This window comes from Numenius arquata, chromosome 16 (genome assembly GCF_964106895.1).
Source record: "Numenius arquata chromosome 16, bNumArq3.hap1.1, whole genome shotgun sequence".
Classification (NCBI taxonomy): Eukaryota; Metazoa; Chordata; class Aves; order Charadriiformes; family Scolopacidae; genus Numenius; species Numenius arquata.
In genome coordinates, this window is record NC_133591.1 from 1,184,610 (window position 1) to 1,200,875 (window position 16,266).

A 16,266-nucleotide genomic window follows, 5' to 3' on the forward strand; every position below is an offset into this window, starting at 1 on the left:
CGTAGGGGCAGACCCTGAGTTCTAACACTTCCATCCCACACTGTGAAGAAGTCAATGATTTATTCTGTAAGCTTGCTTAGCAGCACGTCCTCTTGGTATTCAGGCTCAACTTAAAGTCCTTCAGGTAAGTTCAAGCAATTTTTGCAAAATTTGCAAAAGAAAATAATCTTCAAGCCCATTTACCTGCAAACACAGGTTTCTAGAGCAGACTGGAAAATCAGCATATATACAGTTGACCAGAATATTTTTCTGTACCTAAGGTCATGACTCCAAAGAATCCTCTTTTGTTTCCACCTTTAAACACCTTTGCACCTGAACACCCCTGCAAAGCAGGGCCTTAACACATACTGAGAAACAAGCCGAAGTCTCAGGTACAGGCTGAAGGAAACAGGTAGAGTGTTCTGCACTTTACAAGAGAGGATCAGAAAAATACATTCCTACTGCTAGTTAATGGCCAAAATTACCATCCAAGAGACTGGCAAGGTAATTAGGGAAGGAGGGAACCTGTAGAGTTCGCATGGATATTTCAAAAGATGCATTAGTCAATAATGCATGTGTCATATATGTGCAAATACAACAGCCACCTTTTAGTATAAAAAAAAAAAAAAAGGTATTTTAATTCATTAGACAGAATCTCCCACATGGCAAATTGTAAAAATAAACACAGTGTATGTACCATCAGATTATTTACAAAATCCCAAATGCAAGAAAATTTTTTCCACTTGATCACACTTCTGAAATGCTCTTAATTATTGGTGGCAAGGGATGAAAAGGAAAAAAGCCGACTGTTCGCCTGACTGACAATCAGAAAAAAGGCTTTTGGTCAGTTAAGCAAATACGACGTGGAGTCGCTGACACATAAGTGTGAAATCTCCCCGGCAGAAGATTTACTTTTCAAAATAAAGTCATGCTTTGAATTCTGGGAGAAGCAAAAGGCAGACAATGGATTTTCTAATGCAAATATAGTCTAAAAACCTACCGAGTGTTACCGCAACATCGGCCTATTGCAATTAAAGACACAACCTGTTCTTGCACAAAGCAGGTATGGAACTGTGCTTCTGGAAGTGTGTTTAAAGACTGCCTGCCGAGAGCAACCCCCAAGAGAAAAACCCACTGGAGAGAACTCCCCTGAAACGAGACGCGGCTTTCAGCCACTTCTCACAGCTCATGTCACAAATGGTTGATCCCACCAATTACTGCCAGCTGAGATCTGGTCTCCAAACGACAGCTACTCTCCGGGTTGTCTTCTCGATTCAGCAACACGGGAAAGCAGGGTCTGGTTTCTGCCAGAGCCTCTCTGTTACCTCAAAGGAACATGATGTTTGTCTTTCAAAATACTGATTCTTTAAATCAGCGTAGAAGAGGAGGAGGAGGAGGATCTGTGAGGGGGTCAATCGCAGCATTAGTCCCTTTCGCTTCCTAATTTAATGCCAAACTGAGCAAACAGCACCCATGTAGCAATCCTTACAGCAGAAATGACTCAGAGCCAACAGCAGTCATACGTTTGTACAGGAGCTACTGCTTCCTCCCGTCGGTATGAGGAAGTGAGAAGCACCCCACCGATGAATTCTGAGCATTGGTGCAGTGTAGAGAACATACAGAAACCCCTCCAAGAGCACGAGGGAGATCCCAACGCTCCCGCCAAAGGTGACACCACCAGTGCTGTGTGATTACTTGGTGGAGCAATCAATCAGCAATCAATTATAAGGTATGAGTAATAACTACCTATACTTGCTGTGCACGCACATTAAACATAGCAAGAGAGCTTTAGTCTTTGCCTCTGATTCTACAGCTCAGTTAATGGTCCCTGTGTGAAACAACCTCCCGTTGTAATAAATCCCATCAGCTCGTACCAGAATGAGATTCTGCCATTGTCGTAGTTCAGCTGTAGAGAGACCTTCACAGACAGACACCGGGGAGGAGACCCCCGAGGACAGACCATTCCCCCGAGACACTGCTGGAACCTGAAAGAGATGAGGGCTGTGATATTTCTTGCCTGTCATTACCAGGTTAACCTTTCACCCCCAGGACTTGCTGCTTCCATTTGCCCACTTCGGGATAAGCTGGAAGTGAAATCACTTTGACAGCTATAAAGGTCAGTTGTAGAAACAACATATTTGTTGTAGCTCAGTACCTTACCTACAGCATCTGCTATTCGTTGCCGTATTATTAGCGCATCCACAAAGGAAAAATCTGACTCCTCACTGCAGTGGAACGCTGGTGGTACCGGGGAGCAAGATGCTACACCCGGGAGCCCACGTCTTAGCACTTGTGAAACCAGACCCTCCAGCTGCCAGAACAGAATCTGGAGATGGTTTTACAAAACTCCTGGGAATGCATTCGGGACAACTGAAATCAGGGGGGAATGCAAGCTGAAGATGACCTCCCAAGTGCTGTCTGCAAGCATCAGCAAGTGAACGGAACCTTATAGCGCTGAGAATGGTACGATCAGGCATTAACGTACAGCGAAGTCTGTTCCTGGCAGAGATACATCAGCCTTTCACTCACAGAGAACCTGCCCCCCCTCTATCTGCGACCCCTCGCAGGACCCTGTGCCAGGATTGCCTGGGTTTCTCAAGCTCTAGGAGGGCAGGGGGGTGAGTGCGATGTGTGCAGGTGCATCAGTCGCCCTGCTGATGGCATCGACACAGACCAACGTGCCAGGGAGGGGCACAACTCCAGAGAACCAGCATCTGTTGGTAACTGGCTGCTGCTTGAAATACATGGAGGACTTTCCAGTATCAGGATTTTTCTCCTGCACAGCGACAAATGTAAATTATTTAGAACATGGCCGAAATAACAATTTCTCATGTCAACCAAGCCTCATACATCACTACAATAAGCACAACAATTTCTGTTATACACTTATATTTATGAGAATACTTGCACACATTTCAGAAACGTGAAGTCTTTGTAAAGCTACAAGGATTTTATGACTAAATTGGGAAAGGTTAATAAGGTCCCTAATTGAAAAGCCATCAGCAAGTTAAGCTTGTGGTTCCAAACGTGCAGGCCTTTGACCAGCGACGCAGATGTCTCCCACAGAAACATGATTGTATATTGAAAAGGGAAAAAAACCCCATGATCTACAGTCCAGGGTCCTCGCAGGACTTTGTTCTACAACTCCAGTGCACGGCAGAGAATCCAAACGGTTGAGCTGAACTAGTTTAAACGCTGCTCCAATCGCCCTTATTACCACCGACCTGTTACTGACACACGGAGCGCTGCCCTGGGCCAGGCGGAATAATCCCCTGCCGCAGGATCTGCTGCTGCCAAGCCCACCAGTATTTGAGGTACCTGACGTAACAAAAAGATAACCAATGGCACGTGTATTCTTTCCAGGCATGGTTTATTGAAAACACACCAAATTGTTATCCTACATACCTGGTTTCTAACAAGCATTCTACTTGTCTGCATTATGGAAAGATCCTATAATAATAATACATTCTGTCACGGTAACATTTGTTCTATGAAAAGCATAATCCACCTTTTTTTTTTTTCCTCTCCATACTTGTAAAATCAAACCATTCCAAGTGTTTCAGTTTATAGTACAGTGTAAATACAATGCAAAATCCCACCAGTCTAAACTACAGAGAGAATGTTGAGCAGTATTACAGAAAACACATTGTTGATTTCTTTTTTTATTTTAGTTCTCCTACCATGAAAATTTTAAGGCACATGATAGTTACAAACACATTAGCTACTAATTACCAGTAAGCTTCTTAGTCTAGTTAATTTTGTTTCTCTGAACAGTAAGAACCAGATTGGCAGGCCTTGTAGTATCTGCGCTATCCTCCTCCTCGCCTCGGAGTTCACAACATCCTACCCTAATGGAAAACTTAAGACAGAAAAAAAAAAGGTTCATAACAGCTTCCCCTTAAATGCACTAGATTAGTTATTGTACCAATCAGTCAGAGAATTGATCTGTCACAGATAAGGAAACACCAGAATTTAGGAACATCAAAACAAAGAAATTTGGCAAGAAACTATGCCTATTTAGACACCTTTGAGAACTGTGAGAGCACGACTGCCCCCAGCAGCCCGGAACCGCTGCCTGAAGGTACCGGCTCCCGGGGTTCTGCTGAGCGGGTGCGGAGGAGGCAATAACTGCTCTGATGTCCCACGTGGCTTCTGAAGCTTTGCTTCCTCCAAGGGCGTAAGATGCGCGGCTCGCAGGCAGCCGAGCCCACGCGCTCAGCTTTAAGGCAAGGAACAGAAGGTAACTCACCACCTTCAAGCTCGCGGAACCACTCTAGGAGTGACAACTGCTTTGCCCAGCATAAGCCTTGCACACTCGAAACCATCACTGAAAACTTCTCGGAACAGGCAACAACTTCCTAATCTGCTGTAACAAACGCGCCACCCCCTGCTGTGTCCATGTGTCACAGCATGCCCGCTCAGTCCCCAGGTGAGTCCCTGTGTGATGTCCCGCCAACAGAGCCCAGGGCTGCTCTCCCGACACAGACACGTTCAGAAGCGGCACACCTGAGCGCCCGAGAGCAGAACTGGGATGGGCAGGTTCTGCCCAGAAGACACTGAAGACCAGGACCTGCGGCTGCCCAAGCTGTTCACTGGGGAGCGTTTCAAGCTGGCAACACACCTTGAGTTGTCAAGTTCGACTTGTGGCCGAACTGCTCCTGAATTCCCAGACAGAAACTAAAAGCCTTGCCCTTCCACCCTCCTCCTTGGCTCCTGCAGACAGACAGACAGACCGGCCTGGGATGCTGTAAGCACAACAATTGCTCACACACTCAACAGTCAAACTTGATGCTTCTCCAGGGGAGTCTTGACACACAAGGGTTTTTTTTAAGCCTGGGAGATGCACCACCTCCCAGGAAGAAAGTTCTGCAGTAATTACTTGCCATCAGAAGTCTCCCTCTCCCTGTGTTATCTCGGCCCTCACCGGGCCATCAGATTTCCTCCTCCTCCTCCTCCTCTGTAGCAGGAGCCTTGCAACACCATCACTTCCTTCCACAACCACCCCTCCCACTAGAACCTCAGCAGGTAGAAATCTCTTCTACCCCAGCCCTTTGCAGGCAGATTCCCTCCTGTTTTCACAGTGGAGCTAACAGGAAAAGAGGAGGTCACGTACCTGAGCCCTAAAAAACACCACCTGCCTTTGAGCAGGAGACTCCAGACCTACTGCAGCTTTAGTCACACACTCTGCCGCTTTCCCTTCTTTACATACAGTCCCTGCTGCCAAAACACAACAATTACAGGTTCATCCATACACATCCCAGAACAGCTGGAGCAGCCGGTCACACTCGCGCCAGCGAAGGGAGAGGCAAGGGCAGGCGTGGGCACACGTGCCACCAGCGCGCTCCTGGCCACAGATAAAAGGGACAGTAAATCACCAGGCCTGGTTCAAAGTACCTTGTTGCTTTGGACTCCAGCTGGTGCGCTGATACTACAAGGTGATGGTCTCGCATGCGAATCACCCCCAATCCATCTTCCTTCCTCAGCATCCAAACAACAGTTTGGTGAGAAGAAAAAAAACCACAGTAATGTAAGTGACGGGTTATTGCTACATACTCGGGAATTCCTCCTTGTTGTAAGGCATGGGAAGGGCAGGGACAAGATGCGATTCCCACGGGAAGTCTTGGCACGTGGACTTGGCATTTGACTTCTTGATACGCCATCCTTTGCTTTTCTTTCGCAATACACCACGTTGTCAGCACACAGCTGTGCTGGCTGCCACGAACACTTACCCCAGGAAAATAAGGAACAGTTTTCTGCACGGACCCGGCAGCCGACGCCACCAGAGCTGCCCGGGGGTCGTTATCGCAGGACACAGCGGAAATACAAATGGACGTTTGGGGGAAAGCGGGATAGGGTATGAATTTACTTCCCAAACACTCCTCAGGGTTGTCAGCCCAACAATGACAGAGGCCAAAGCCGGTTCCAATCCAGATTTTGAGCATCCCCGTGGTGCCCCGCGGAGAGCCACAGGGCATCTGGGACAGGAGGTCACGGACAGAATTGGCCCTGGTCACTTCACTTCCCCCTTCCTGCAGTTCTCTCTGTTCACCTCTTACTGGCTGCGAGATACCTGTACAATAACTAAATCACAAAGTCTTAGCAGAGACTCCTTTCAACAGTCAGGTCTTTATTTTAAGTGAACTTTTGCTCAGACTCCTTTGGTAAATACGTGGTTTGAAGTAGATCAGGGACAGACTGACACCACGGCCCTTCTCTTACACTGTTCTAATCAGCTACAAAGCAGGTTCCATTGCTAATTACTGAACGTTTTTAAAAAAATCCTCTCATATACAAAAAGAATACACCAAGTACATAACCAAAAGTGATATAAAACTCTTCTGTGTAGCTTGGTTAAAAGGGTCTCCGCGTATTGGCAGAACAAGTATGAAAAGAGCACCATTGATAGAATATACAGTCGGACGATGGGTCTGGTTCCGTTGCCACACTTCATGTCACACACAGAGAGACGCTGCCCCGACACAAACGCAGAGAATCACGGACCTATCTCTTGGCTTCCCTCGATCCGCTGAGCGTCTGTGGCCCAACAGGACTCTCATGCAGGCGAAAACCCCAAATCTTTGCTATCTTAATTTGCTCCGAGCAACTTCGCCTCCCCCAGGATCCCGGAGCCACCGCCGCAGCGTAGGGGGAAGATGGGGGTGGGAAAGGGAGGGTGCGAAGGAGCAGATGTATCATCCGAACCACTGACAGCTTCTGGCATCAGCCTTTTTCCCTGAATCAACAAATGCTTCCCTCTCCTGCAAACTACTTTACATGGTTTAGTTAACCTATCCTCTGCACAACAATATATATATATAGATATATAGATTTTTTTATTTATATATATGTATTCATGTCAAATTTTTAATATACTCAAGAAGATACAAAGCTCTTGGTACTTGCTTTTTTTTTTTTTAAGTTTTTAAATTTTTTTTTTTTACAAAAAAATTTTAGATGTTTACTATTACAGTAATATTTTGGGGGAGGTGAGGTTGTTGGATATTTCCCCTTTCTAATTACAAAGGAAACGGCAGGCACTGAAAACCGCAAATGATGTTTGCTAGATTCAAAAATGTGCTTTCCAGTCACACCGTTTTTAGGAGCTTGTTTAAAATGAAACGTGGCAATCGAAGAACAGTGGCAACCAAATAAAATCAGCAAAAGTCCTCTGCTGCTACTAGTGAGGCATTTGCTTCCTATTCTCATCTGCTGCCCTTGCGCAACCAACGCCTGGAGAAAATCAGTGACCTGAAGTCATTTTGTTCTGGGCATTACCCGATTCCGCATTTGCAGAGGGCGTTCTTGTGAGGTAAAAATTCCCCCTTACGCAACGCAGGCCTTGGCACCTGAGAGGAGAAGCGATGCACACGGGTGATCTTCACACCAAATGAAATACGTAATCTCGAAACAAAACCAAAGGAGCACAGAAATCACGGTGATGATTTAAAAAACACCAACCCAGTTCCCTTTGTGGCATTTTTCATCAGGATCTATAGCCCAAAGCAAACATGGATCCGACAATGATAAATTTACCATGAAATACAACGACAGACCCATCTAAAACTTATAGCATATTTAAAATAAGACATCCTACAAAAAAGCTCCTGTTTTCTTCCAATGTGTTAACAGCTATGGCAAAAGAAATTGTTAATCATCATCAATGCGACACTGCTGCGTTTAAGATGTACAAGCTCCTTATTGCAATCTTTGAGAACAAGACCATAAAGAGCCAGCCAACTCCATTCCTCAGCATGGATTTCTGAACCAGGGACCCGGAAACCTTCAATAAACTGCTTTTCAATATGTGGAAATGAAAACAGAGCCATTACAGAATGCAAAAGGCAGAAGTATTGTACACCAGATTATAACGATAATAATACAGCGCTGTGATTGACATAGCTTACTCTAAAAGCAGATTATACAGCTCGCAGCAATCGTCATCCACTCTCCAGTTCATTTGACCAGCGTTTAATAGTTTTTGTTCTGTATTTTCTCCCTTCGTTGAAATCCAATAAACCCACTCAACATTCCTGCACTTTCTGTGGAAATAATAAAGAAAACCTAAACGTTTTTCAAAAAGCCTTTACAAAATGTTAGATTCACAGTTCAAAAGAAATCCCCCAAAACAAAAAAAATAAAGCAATGAGCCCCAAACCAGAAAAGTGCTATTATCTTCATGGCTACACCTACGGTATTACTTCAAATACTCTGCAGTTTCTCTTTCCCTTGTGAAGCTGTCGCCTTCGCGGCCGCTCGACCGTCGCTTCTCAGACTTGGCACCGTCCACGCGTGAGAGTCACCCAAGGCGGCAGCCGGCGGCTGGAAGCCTGGACTCTCTTTCCTCGCTCGCTTGCTTCTTGCGGGAGTGGGAGGAGGGGGAGGCGGTGGCCGTTTCTGCGGGATGTGACGGGTACAAAGCGAAGTGTCCGGCTGTAAGGCATGGCGCTGCGGGGCTGGCCACGGCGGTCGCTGGCGGCGTCTCCCCACACCCTCCCGGGACCTGCAGCCTGGTCAGTGAGGCAGCGCCCTCCGAATCCGAATGGCAGTGGTGACTGATGAGATCCTCTGTGTCGATTCAATGTTTTGTTTCTCCCCCTCAATTAAAAAAAATGCGGTTGGACTCTAGCCCTGCAAAATAAAGTCAAACCTGATTAATACCAGCGAGTAACGCGACCTCGGTGATGGGCGGTAGGACAGAGACTGGAAGTGCCAACCTATTCCCAAGATACGGGTTCCTTGAAGGGTACGACTGGGAGAAACTGAGCATTTTTCAAAGCCTGTGCCCCAGCTCTAACCTTCACTGCTCAGAGGGAGAGCGCAGGAGTGAAGCATATGGGCACCACACGTGTTTGTCCTTGCCTTTGGCAAGGCCACCGAGGCTGATGGCACAGTGCTGGCCGGCGGCAGGAAGCCCAGGGTGCCAGGGCTGCTCCGTGGCCACGTAGGGGTACCCAGCCCTGCTGCTTCCCACCCAGGGACAGAAACAGTCTGACAGTCTGTATGTGCTCAGATCTTATACTGGACTCTTAAATGAAGGAGGAAAGGAAAAAAAAAAGTCATCCACCACCACCCAATAACATACAGGAGCTTTCTCTCCTGCTAATGCGAGTGTTCTCCATGTGGAGTTCTGGGAGTGAATGATGTTTCGGGATTCAGGCCTTAAAGGCCTATTGGCCCGCTCGGAGGGGAAAGCTGCCCGGTGCCTTCACAACAGTCACGGAGATTTTCCTTTAGTCGTAGCCAGGGGCACAAAACCTGCTGTTCCCGAGGCAGCGTCCCACGGGACAGAGCGCCAGGAGGAAGGGCCAGGGCAGGGGGCTCTCTGCCGAGACAGCAGGAGACACATTAGCAGTGGCAGGAGCAAAGAAAGGCCAACAACATCACTGAGGAACTTGGCACGTGGCGAAGGCAAGAAGTAGAAAGCGACAAAAAGGCACCTTTCTTGAGCGACAGGAAAAAAAAAAAAAAAAAAAAAAAAGGAATTGAGCTGTGGGAGTTGTGGGTCAGTGTTTATTGTGGAACCAAAATGATCTCGCCTTGCAGAGTAACCCGCGTTCAGCCAGCGGCTTCCCTGCAGATGGGCAGGGCTGGGTCATTCCTGGGAACCTCCGGGGACACCCGTACATAGTCAGGGATGCGCTTTTCCCTAAGGCTCAGGCTAATCCTTATAATGAGCAAAGAGGGGAAAAAAAATGGTTGGAAGCAGGAACACACTATTCAAATTGATTCCCACGACCTAACAGCCGAAATCTCTCACATTTCAGCTGACAACCCATCATTCACGATATTAATTGTCTGTCTGGTTATTTGACAGGTTATTTTTTAATCAGTGGTGTTTGATTGCATTTCATTAAAGATACACTGAATAATATACACACCACTTTTTCCAAACCCATTGTCATTTGTCTGAGAGGACTCAGTTAGCAGTTAGCCTCGAAGAGATTCCACAGCGATACAGATCATGCACGAGACAAGTTAATCACTAGCACCAATTACCATTAAAAGGACCTACCATGCATGCAAATTAGACCCAAGAGTCAACAGGCTGGGGTTTAATGTCACGGGCATCCACCAGATTCACCGAAGCCCTGTTACTCCTGTTAATGTTTTTCCTATTTGTGTCATTCTGCAGCAGAGGGTGAGGAGTTAAAGGCAAAACAGAGCGGATTAATCAAACAAAACCACCAAACAAGTCAGCTTAAAGAGCACAAGGGGAAATTAGTGTAGAGAAGGAAACGAGATCAGCACAGGCACAAAACTGACAAAAGCATCTGCAGCACCCAGCGGCTGCGCTTCCCGGCCATCCTTATCCACAGCTCTCGCCCGCTCCGGAGCCTCAGCCACGGCCATCGAGCCCCTCACACGGGAGAAGACCCCCGAGCCGTGTTTCTGCTCCGCAGCGCAGGGAGAGCAGCTCAGCCCGGGGGGGGGGCTCGGCAGCACGGGCTCTGAGGGTACAAGAGGCCGAGTTCAGGTGACCCCGTCCCTGAGGCAGCGCAGGACACGGGGGGACACTGTCCAGGTGAAATGTTTTTTCTCTTTTTCTCATGAAGCAAAGCAGAACTCCCTGAGCTCTGGGCTGTGCCTCGCCGCAGACACACACCAACACCGCTTGATGTGGGCCTGAGGGGTGGGTCCGACCACTTTAACGAATTGTGAGTGGCAAAAATAACAAGTATTTGTTAATTTTCCTGCCTTAGCCTATTTTCCTTAGAAAGACACTTTCTGTCAAGCTCCTACTGATCAACACTCTTACATCACTCGGTGCATCCATTCCCACAGCAGAATGTATTACAGTGATAGTACAGGGGCTCTAGAAGGTTTATTCCTTTGACACTGGTCCAAGCAGAGCCGTCCCCTGCCACGCTGGAGCAGGGGCACGCACTGCGTGACTTGAGCCATCACCTCAGTCTTATCAGTTCCAAAACCAAACGAAGGAGCACAACTGCCTCTGCCAAAACGTCCTCCTGGGCAGCCTTCGGCCGGGTGCAGCCAGACCCAGAGCGGGCACAGTGACGAGAGCGAGCCGCAGTACAACCTGCCCCGCTGGACCGAGGCCATTCCTGGGGGATGTCCTCCTGGAAGGGAGGACACGGCAGGGAACGCACCACCAGGTGAAACACGAGTGGTTGGTGAGCAGGACATCTTCCTAATCCATGATCCATGGAAATATTATGCTCCAAATCGCATTTTTATTTCCCTTGTTCAGTAAGAGTGGGTTTCCCTTTCGATTGACTGAGGTTTAATGGTTTCCACTGAACATGAATCACCTGGATTTTCTGACATGATCAGCAACGTGCTGAAGGTTATTAAGGACACCCTTCTGCAGACTAACGATAGTGTTTCCTACCACTGACTTGTTTCATTGAATCCTCCTCTTCCTCCTTGAAATTACTACCCCGAGGTAAGCCAGAGAGAACTGACGGCCCCAGCATTAAGTGCAATGCAACAGGCTTTACAGAGCCTGCGGAGCCGCATCTGCACACAACTCACCATAGAGGGAGCTTTGTGAAGTTGATTATTTTTTTTTTAAATTCTAAAGTTATCTCAATTTGTTTTTCAAAGGCACACACGTAACTGTGCGCGCGTCTCCCTCCCTCTCCATCTCCTCGGCCCATGCCCACCGTCAGGGCTGGGGAGGAGTGTGGGGAAAGGAGCGCTCTTCACCCCGCGGTACCCGCACACACCAGCTCCTCACGCTGAAAGCAACAGAGTGACAGCCTGAGTGACTGTTCTCGGAACAACGCCTGAGCACACTCACACTGCAGGGCCAGGGAACGCTGCCTGGACGAGGGTGACAGAACAAACACTTCCTATTTTTACAACCCCGTCTATTTAGGAGAACACACTCATCGCCTACATTTGCTCTTACGCTGGAAAGCAGCAGTTAGTTTTCATTTCTCGTTAGCCAAGCGCTGAGTCTGGGGCCTTTATCTAAAAGAAAAAAAAATCCAAGAAAACCAAACCAGCCCTTTAGAGCCCCCTGGTGAGTAACCACCCTGTGTTTCTTTTGAGGACACCAGGCTCCCTTTCTTTTAAAGGCACTAAGGAGCATTCAGCAGTAAGAGGACGCTCACTTTTAAAGGTTCTTTTTCCGAGGCATCCCCCGTGTTATCACTGGTCTTGTACTTGCGCTCCTTGTCCCGGTGGTCGATGGTGGAGTACCCGTCTGAGGAGAAATAACAGGACAGTCAGAAGCACAAAGAGGAGCAAACCCGGAGCTGATGCCAGCGCCATCCTTCAGCAAAGAAACAGGAAAACAAAATAAACCATCACAACCCGAAGATGCTGGCAGCCTGCTCTCCACATGCGCTCCAGCTCTGAAATTTCATTTTTACCAGCTGAAAACAAACCAGAAAAGCCCTCTTTGTGTATCGCTGCCAGCTGCTGGCACTCATTAGCGAGCAGCACCGGTTTCACCCCCTCCTGCTGCAGTTTTCAGCCACCCAAGGAAAGCGGCAAGTTGTCATCTCGCACCCTGTGGCTAATGAGCTCCACGCTCAGCCCGAGCCCCGTGGCCCCTGCTCAGCAGCTGCATTAATTGGCCGGGTTCGTTCTCCGAACGCTCTGCAGCGTGTTCCCGCTCTTCCCGAGCCCGGCGACTGGCGGGACATGACAATAATTTGGAAGAGTCCCTTTCAGAGCACTGAGAAAAAGGGCCTGTCGGGTGGAAGGAATGTTGATGCAAACCCCGCTGTGCGGGGACTGTCTTTCATTAGGAAGCGGCACCTGTTGGTGCTTTGTCTCCTGACAACTCTGAACAATATGAAAGTGCGATGAACACAAGCAAGTGCGAGAGGGTTTTATAAAGAAATGGCTCTAATTATCTCAGAGCCTTTGCTTTGAATCATTGTCAGGCAATGCATATCTTAATTTATTTTCCTGATGCATCAAATTTCCCTCATTATCAGTGACAAATAGATCCTCTCCTGCTCTGCTGTGACAGCATTGTCACCTGGAGTCAATGACACTCAGATTTATAGCTCCCTGTGGGCTTTTGTTTCTCCCTGTGTAATTGAGGGATCATTTATGTTTTCATGTCCTGACAAACCGGGTTCTTAGAATACCACTAAAAGGTTTCACATAAACTACTAAAATACTCCCCTCTCCATTTATTACTCGCCTGCAACAGGTCATTAATAAAAATAAATCAGGTTTCTGTGGGGTTCCCGTGCAGGGAGAGGCAGTGTTTGCCCCCAGGACAAGGGCAGACGGGGCAGAGTGACCCACACCCAGCGCAGCCACAGAACGGAGCCCGGGATGATGCTCGTGCTGCCCCCAGCCGGGGGGTGTGTGTGTGTGTGTGAAAGGAGATGCTGTTTTTCTTTTATCTCCTGAACCAAAGCGCACCCAGACCTGCAACAAGCACCTGGAGTAGCGTGTGTGTATGACATCGCGGGTCGTAACACAGTATTGAACCACGCTGCCTAAAAATAACTACAGAATTTTGGAGTTATACACGTACACAGATCTCAAAGCATGAAAACAATTGCTACAGGAGCTTCTCTCACAACAATTTGTTGACAATGAAGATGCCCAACATTCTTGGCTATTCCTTCTGAACATAGAAGACAGAACTGAAGCCTACCAGCTGCACCCCGGTACCCAGCCAGCATCGGGGGAGCGACGTGTGACCAGCAATTCTCTTCCAACTGACAGGCGTGAACACTGCTGGTAAGTCATATCCTAATATAAAGATTCATCATTTATTTAGGAATAAATAGTTCCCACAGGATGTCTTTGAATGATGGAAACATGCTGACTCCCCCAAAACATCAAACTCAAGCCAGCTGAGCCGTAGCTTTTTACAAACTCATATTAATTACACCCACAATGGTGAAGGGATGACTTTGCATCTCTGTGGTGCCATCAGCACGGCCGAGCCACAGACAGGTTTTAAATGAATTGCCAAGATACAAAGGAAACCTTTAACCTCCCCCCAGAAAGCAACAGCTACTAAGTGAAGTACGGCAGCTGCGAGACTTCCCAGGGAGCGAGGTCAGCAGTAAAGACTGTAATCACAAAAAATTAAAAGCACGACTGATCTTTAATACTACTAAAAATAAACACACACACACACCCCCACTTAGCCAGGACGGCAGCAGCAGGGAAAAGAAGCTTTTGCACAGAGGCAGTAACCTAACAATAAAGAACGGTCAAGAACTTCCTTCTTCATATCCAAGTTCCAACATATTTTGCGATGCGCCCCTCTGCCCGCCGACGGGGCCACACACGACACCGCTAACGGGTGATGTGTTTCTAAACCCACACGCTGTGCTACGGCTCTGTTGAGATAACCACCAGAGATAGGAAGTTCATGATTTGATCTAACAAAATGAAAAGTATCTTGAAGGAGGCTGCATCGCAGAAATAATATCTCAGTGCCCCGAGGACCATGGCTCTTCAAAGAAATTAGAAAGTGCTGCTTCTCCCACGTTTTAACAAGTGATGAGAATTAACTCTGTTTCTATGGCACAAAGCAGACCTTTACAGATCTTGCTGCTCCAAGGTGCAGGCGTGTTGTTCTGAGTTAATACAACCCGACGTACAGACAAGAGTGATATTGGTCAATGGAGGCACGTCCCATCCTTGGCTTGTTTATTCCTCTCTCAACCTTCTGCTCGTTGCCTTCGCTATTGCTTCACTGACTGTCTCCATTCGCTCTGCAGCAACATTTTTGTGTCATCACAGATTACAGGACCAAATGCCTGCCGAGTGTCAGCCCATCCGTGCCCTCACACAGCTCTCAACTTGTAAAGATCAAACCTCTGGACCCATCAAAATGGAGGGGGAGGAGAAAGGAGAAGTTGTACCTGAAGATGGGCACGTAGGACGGGGGCATCTGAGCTACGTGTCTCTGGTCTGAACAATTCCCAGCTCCCAGACCCTCTCGTCTGATGGGCTGTAGGTTAATTGAGGCACAGATACAGTTCTAGAGCACTCACCAATTTGGCAACCAGCCTTGAGATCACAGTTCTGCTGCTGCTACGGACAGTTCAGGGTCACAGCCACCCTCGGGCAGCTCCGTGACAATAAGCATCGATGATCTTCAGATTACTCGGTGCAGAGCCACTTGTCTGGAGCTGATGAGGTCTGACAGACCTGAGCCCTCTCTGCATGGGCTGTCTAGTGCATCCCATAGTGCATCCCATAGTAACTCATAACACGCGTTTTCTTCCATCTCCCAGGACGTCCACACTCTGCCCAGCCCCTCCCACTGCTCCAGACAACAGGAATCTGGCTGGTCCAGTACTGCCGGCTGATGGGGAACGTATCTTTCCTCTCCCTGGCCACACTGACAGTGAATTAATTTCCTTTACAGAGAGGATAACCATTAGCAAACTGAGATACCAACAGCAATTTTCTTTTTGCAATCTTGAAAAAAAGAGTCAAAATGGGTTAAGAGTAAAGGCCCGTGTACCAAGACCCCCGATAAAAAGAGGCCGTAGATGAGCGGCAGCCGGGGGTGATGCTCTGGAACAGCCTCGTGCTCTGCAGGGGAGCAGGACGAACGGACGGGGACCTCAGAGGTGTGCATGGCACAGACACTCACCGAGCTCTGCACTGGCACGCTCTGACGTGTTCCAGGCAATTACAGCTCCGTACCAAAGCAGTACAGCAGAAAGAGAACTACGCAACCTGAAAGCATCTGAACTAAATGGAATGGACAACACAAAGCTGGAGGCAGAAGAGAATTCTCTAAAAGACGGTGAATATGAAGTAGAAAGATCTTGGGGCAAGTGAAGTCAGAAAGAGAGGAAGGCAAGGGAAATACACAGGACTGAAAGCAGGGCACAGAACATCCTGCAATAAAAAGAGATAAAGTATAAGCTGGGATGTTGACCAGCTTTCTCTGGCACTCTGTCATGCATCTTCTTTGCAGACATAAGCGAGGTCAGTCTCTCCTGGAGGCTTGGCATAGGCTGGTGCAGAGAACGCGGGGACACAACCAGACTGCCTCCTGCAGGTACAAACCCAGAGGGCTGCACGTGGATGTTCTGCTCCTTCTACCTGCCAGTTCACTCCAGAGTGCAAAAAGAACCAAACCTCCAGAATACAACAGTCCACAGTGAAGTTAAAAGCAGAAAATAGAGTCTAGAGCAGCTCCTCGTGTATGTCTGCCCATAAAACAAAAAAATCATACAGCATTTGGCAGAGCTTGAAGGAAAGAGATAAAGTACTGAGTTGTTATTACAGTTCCTTGGAATTAAGGACAGTAAACTGGATAAATTAATTTACTCTCTTCTCAGCTGACCTCTGAAACAGCACAAAGGTATAGCGATGTTG

At 47.8% G+C, this 16,266-nt stretch overlaps 1 protein-coding gene across 5 annotated transcripts in view; it reads right to left on the reverse strand.

Annotated features, from left to right (window-relative positions):
* Window positions 1–9,991: 9,991 nt before the first annotated feature.
* Window positions 9,992–16,266, reverse strand: part of ARVCF (ARVCF delta catenin family member) — a 140,402-nt gene continuing 134,127 nt past the window's right edge. For 3 of the 5 annotated variants that reach the window (XM_074159667.1, XM_074159665.1, XM_074159663.1), the window contains 3 exons: window positions 12,051–12,148; window positions 10,400–10,425; window positions 10,004–10,076 (listed from right to left, as the gene is read on the reverse strand). In XM_074159667.1, the coding sequence (XP_074015768.1) occupies window positions 10,004–10,076; window positions 10,400–10,425; window positions 12,051–12,148 (197 nt within the window). Of the gene's footprint in view, window positions 10,106–10,399; window positions 10,426–12,050; window positions 12,149–16,266 lie in introns of all 5 variants that reach the window. The other 2 variants (XM_074159666.1, XM_074159664.1) reach the window with 1 other exon arrangement.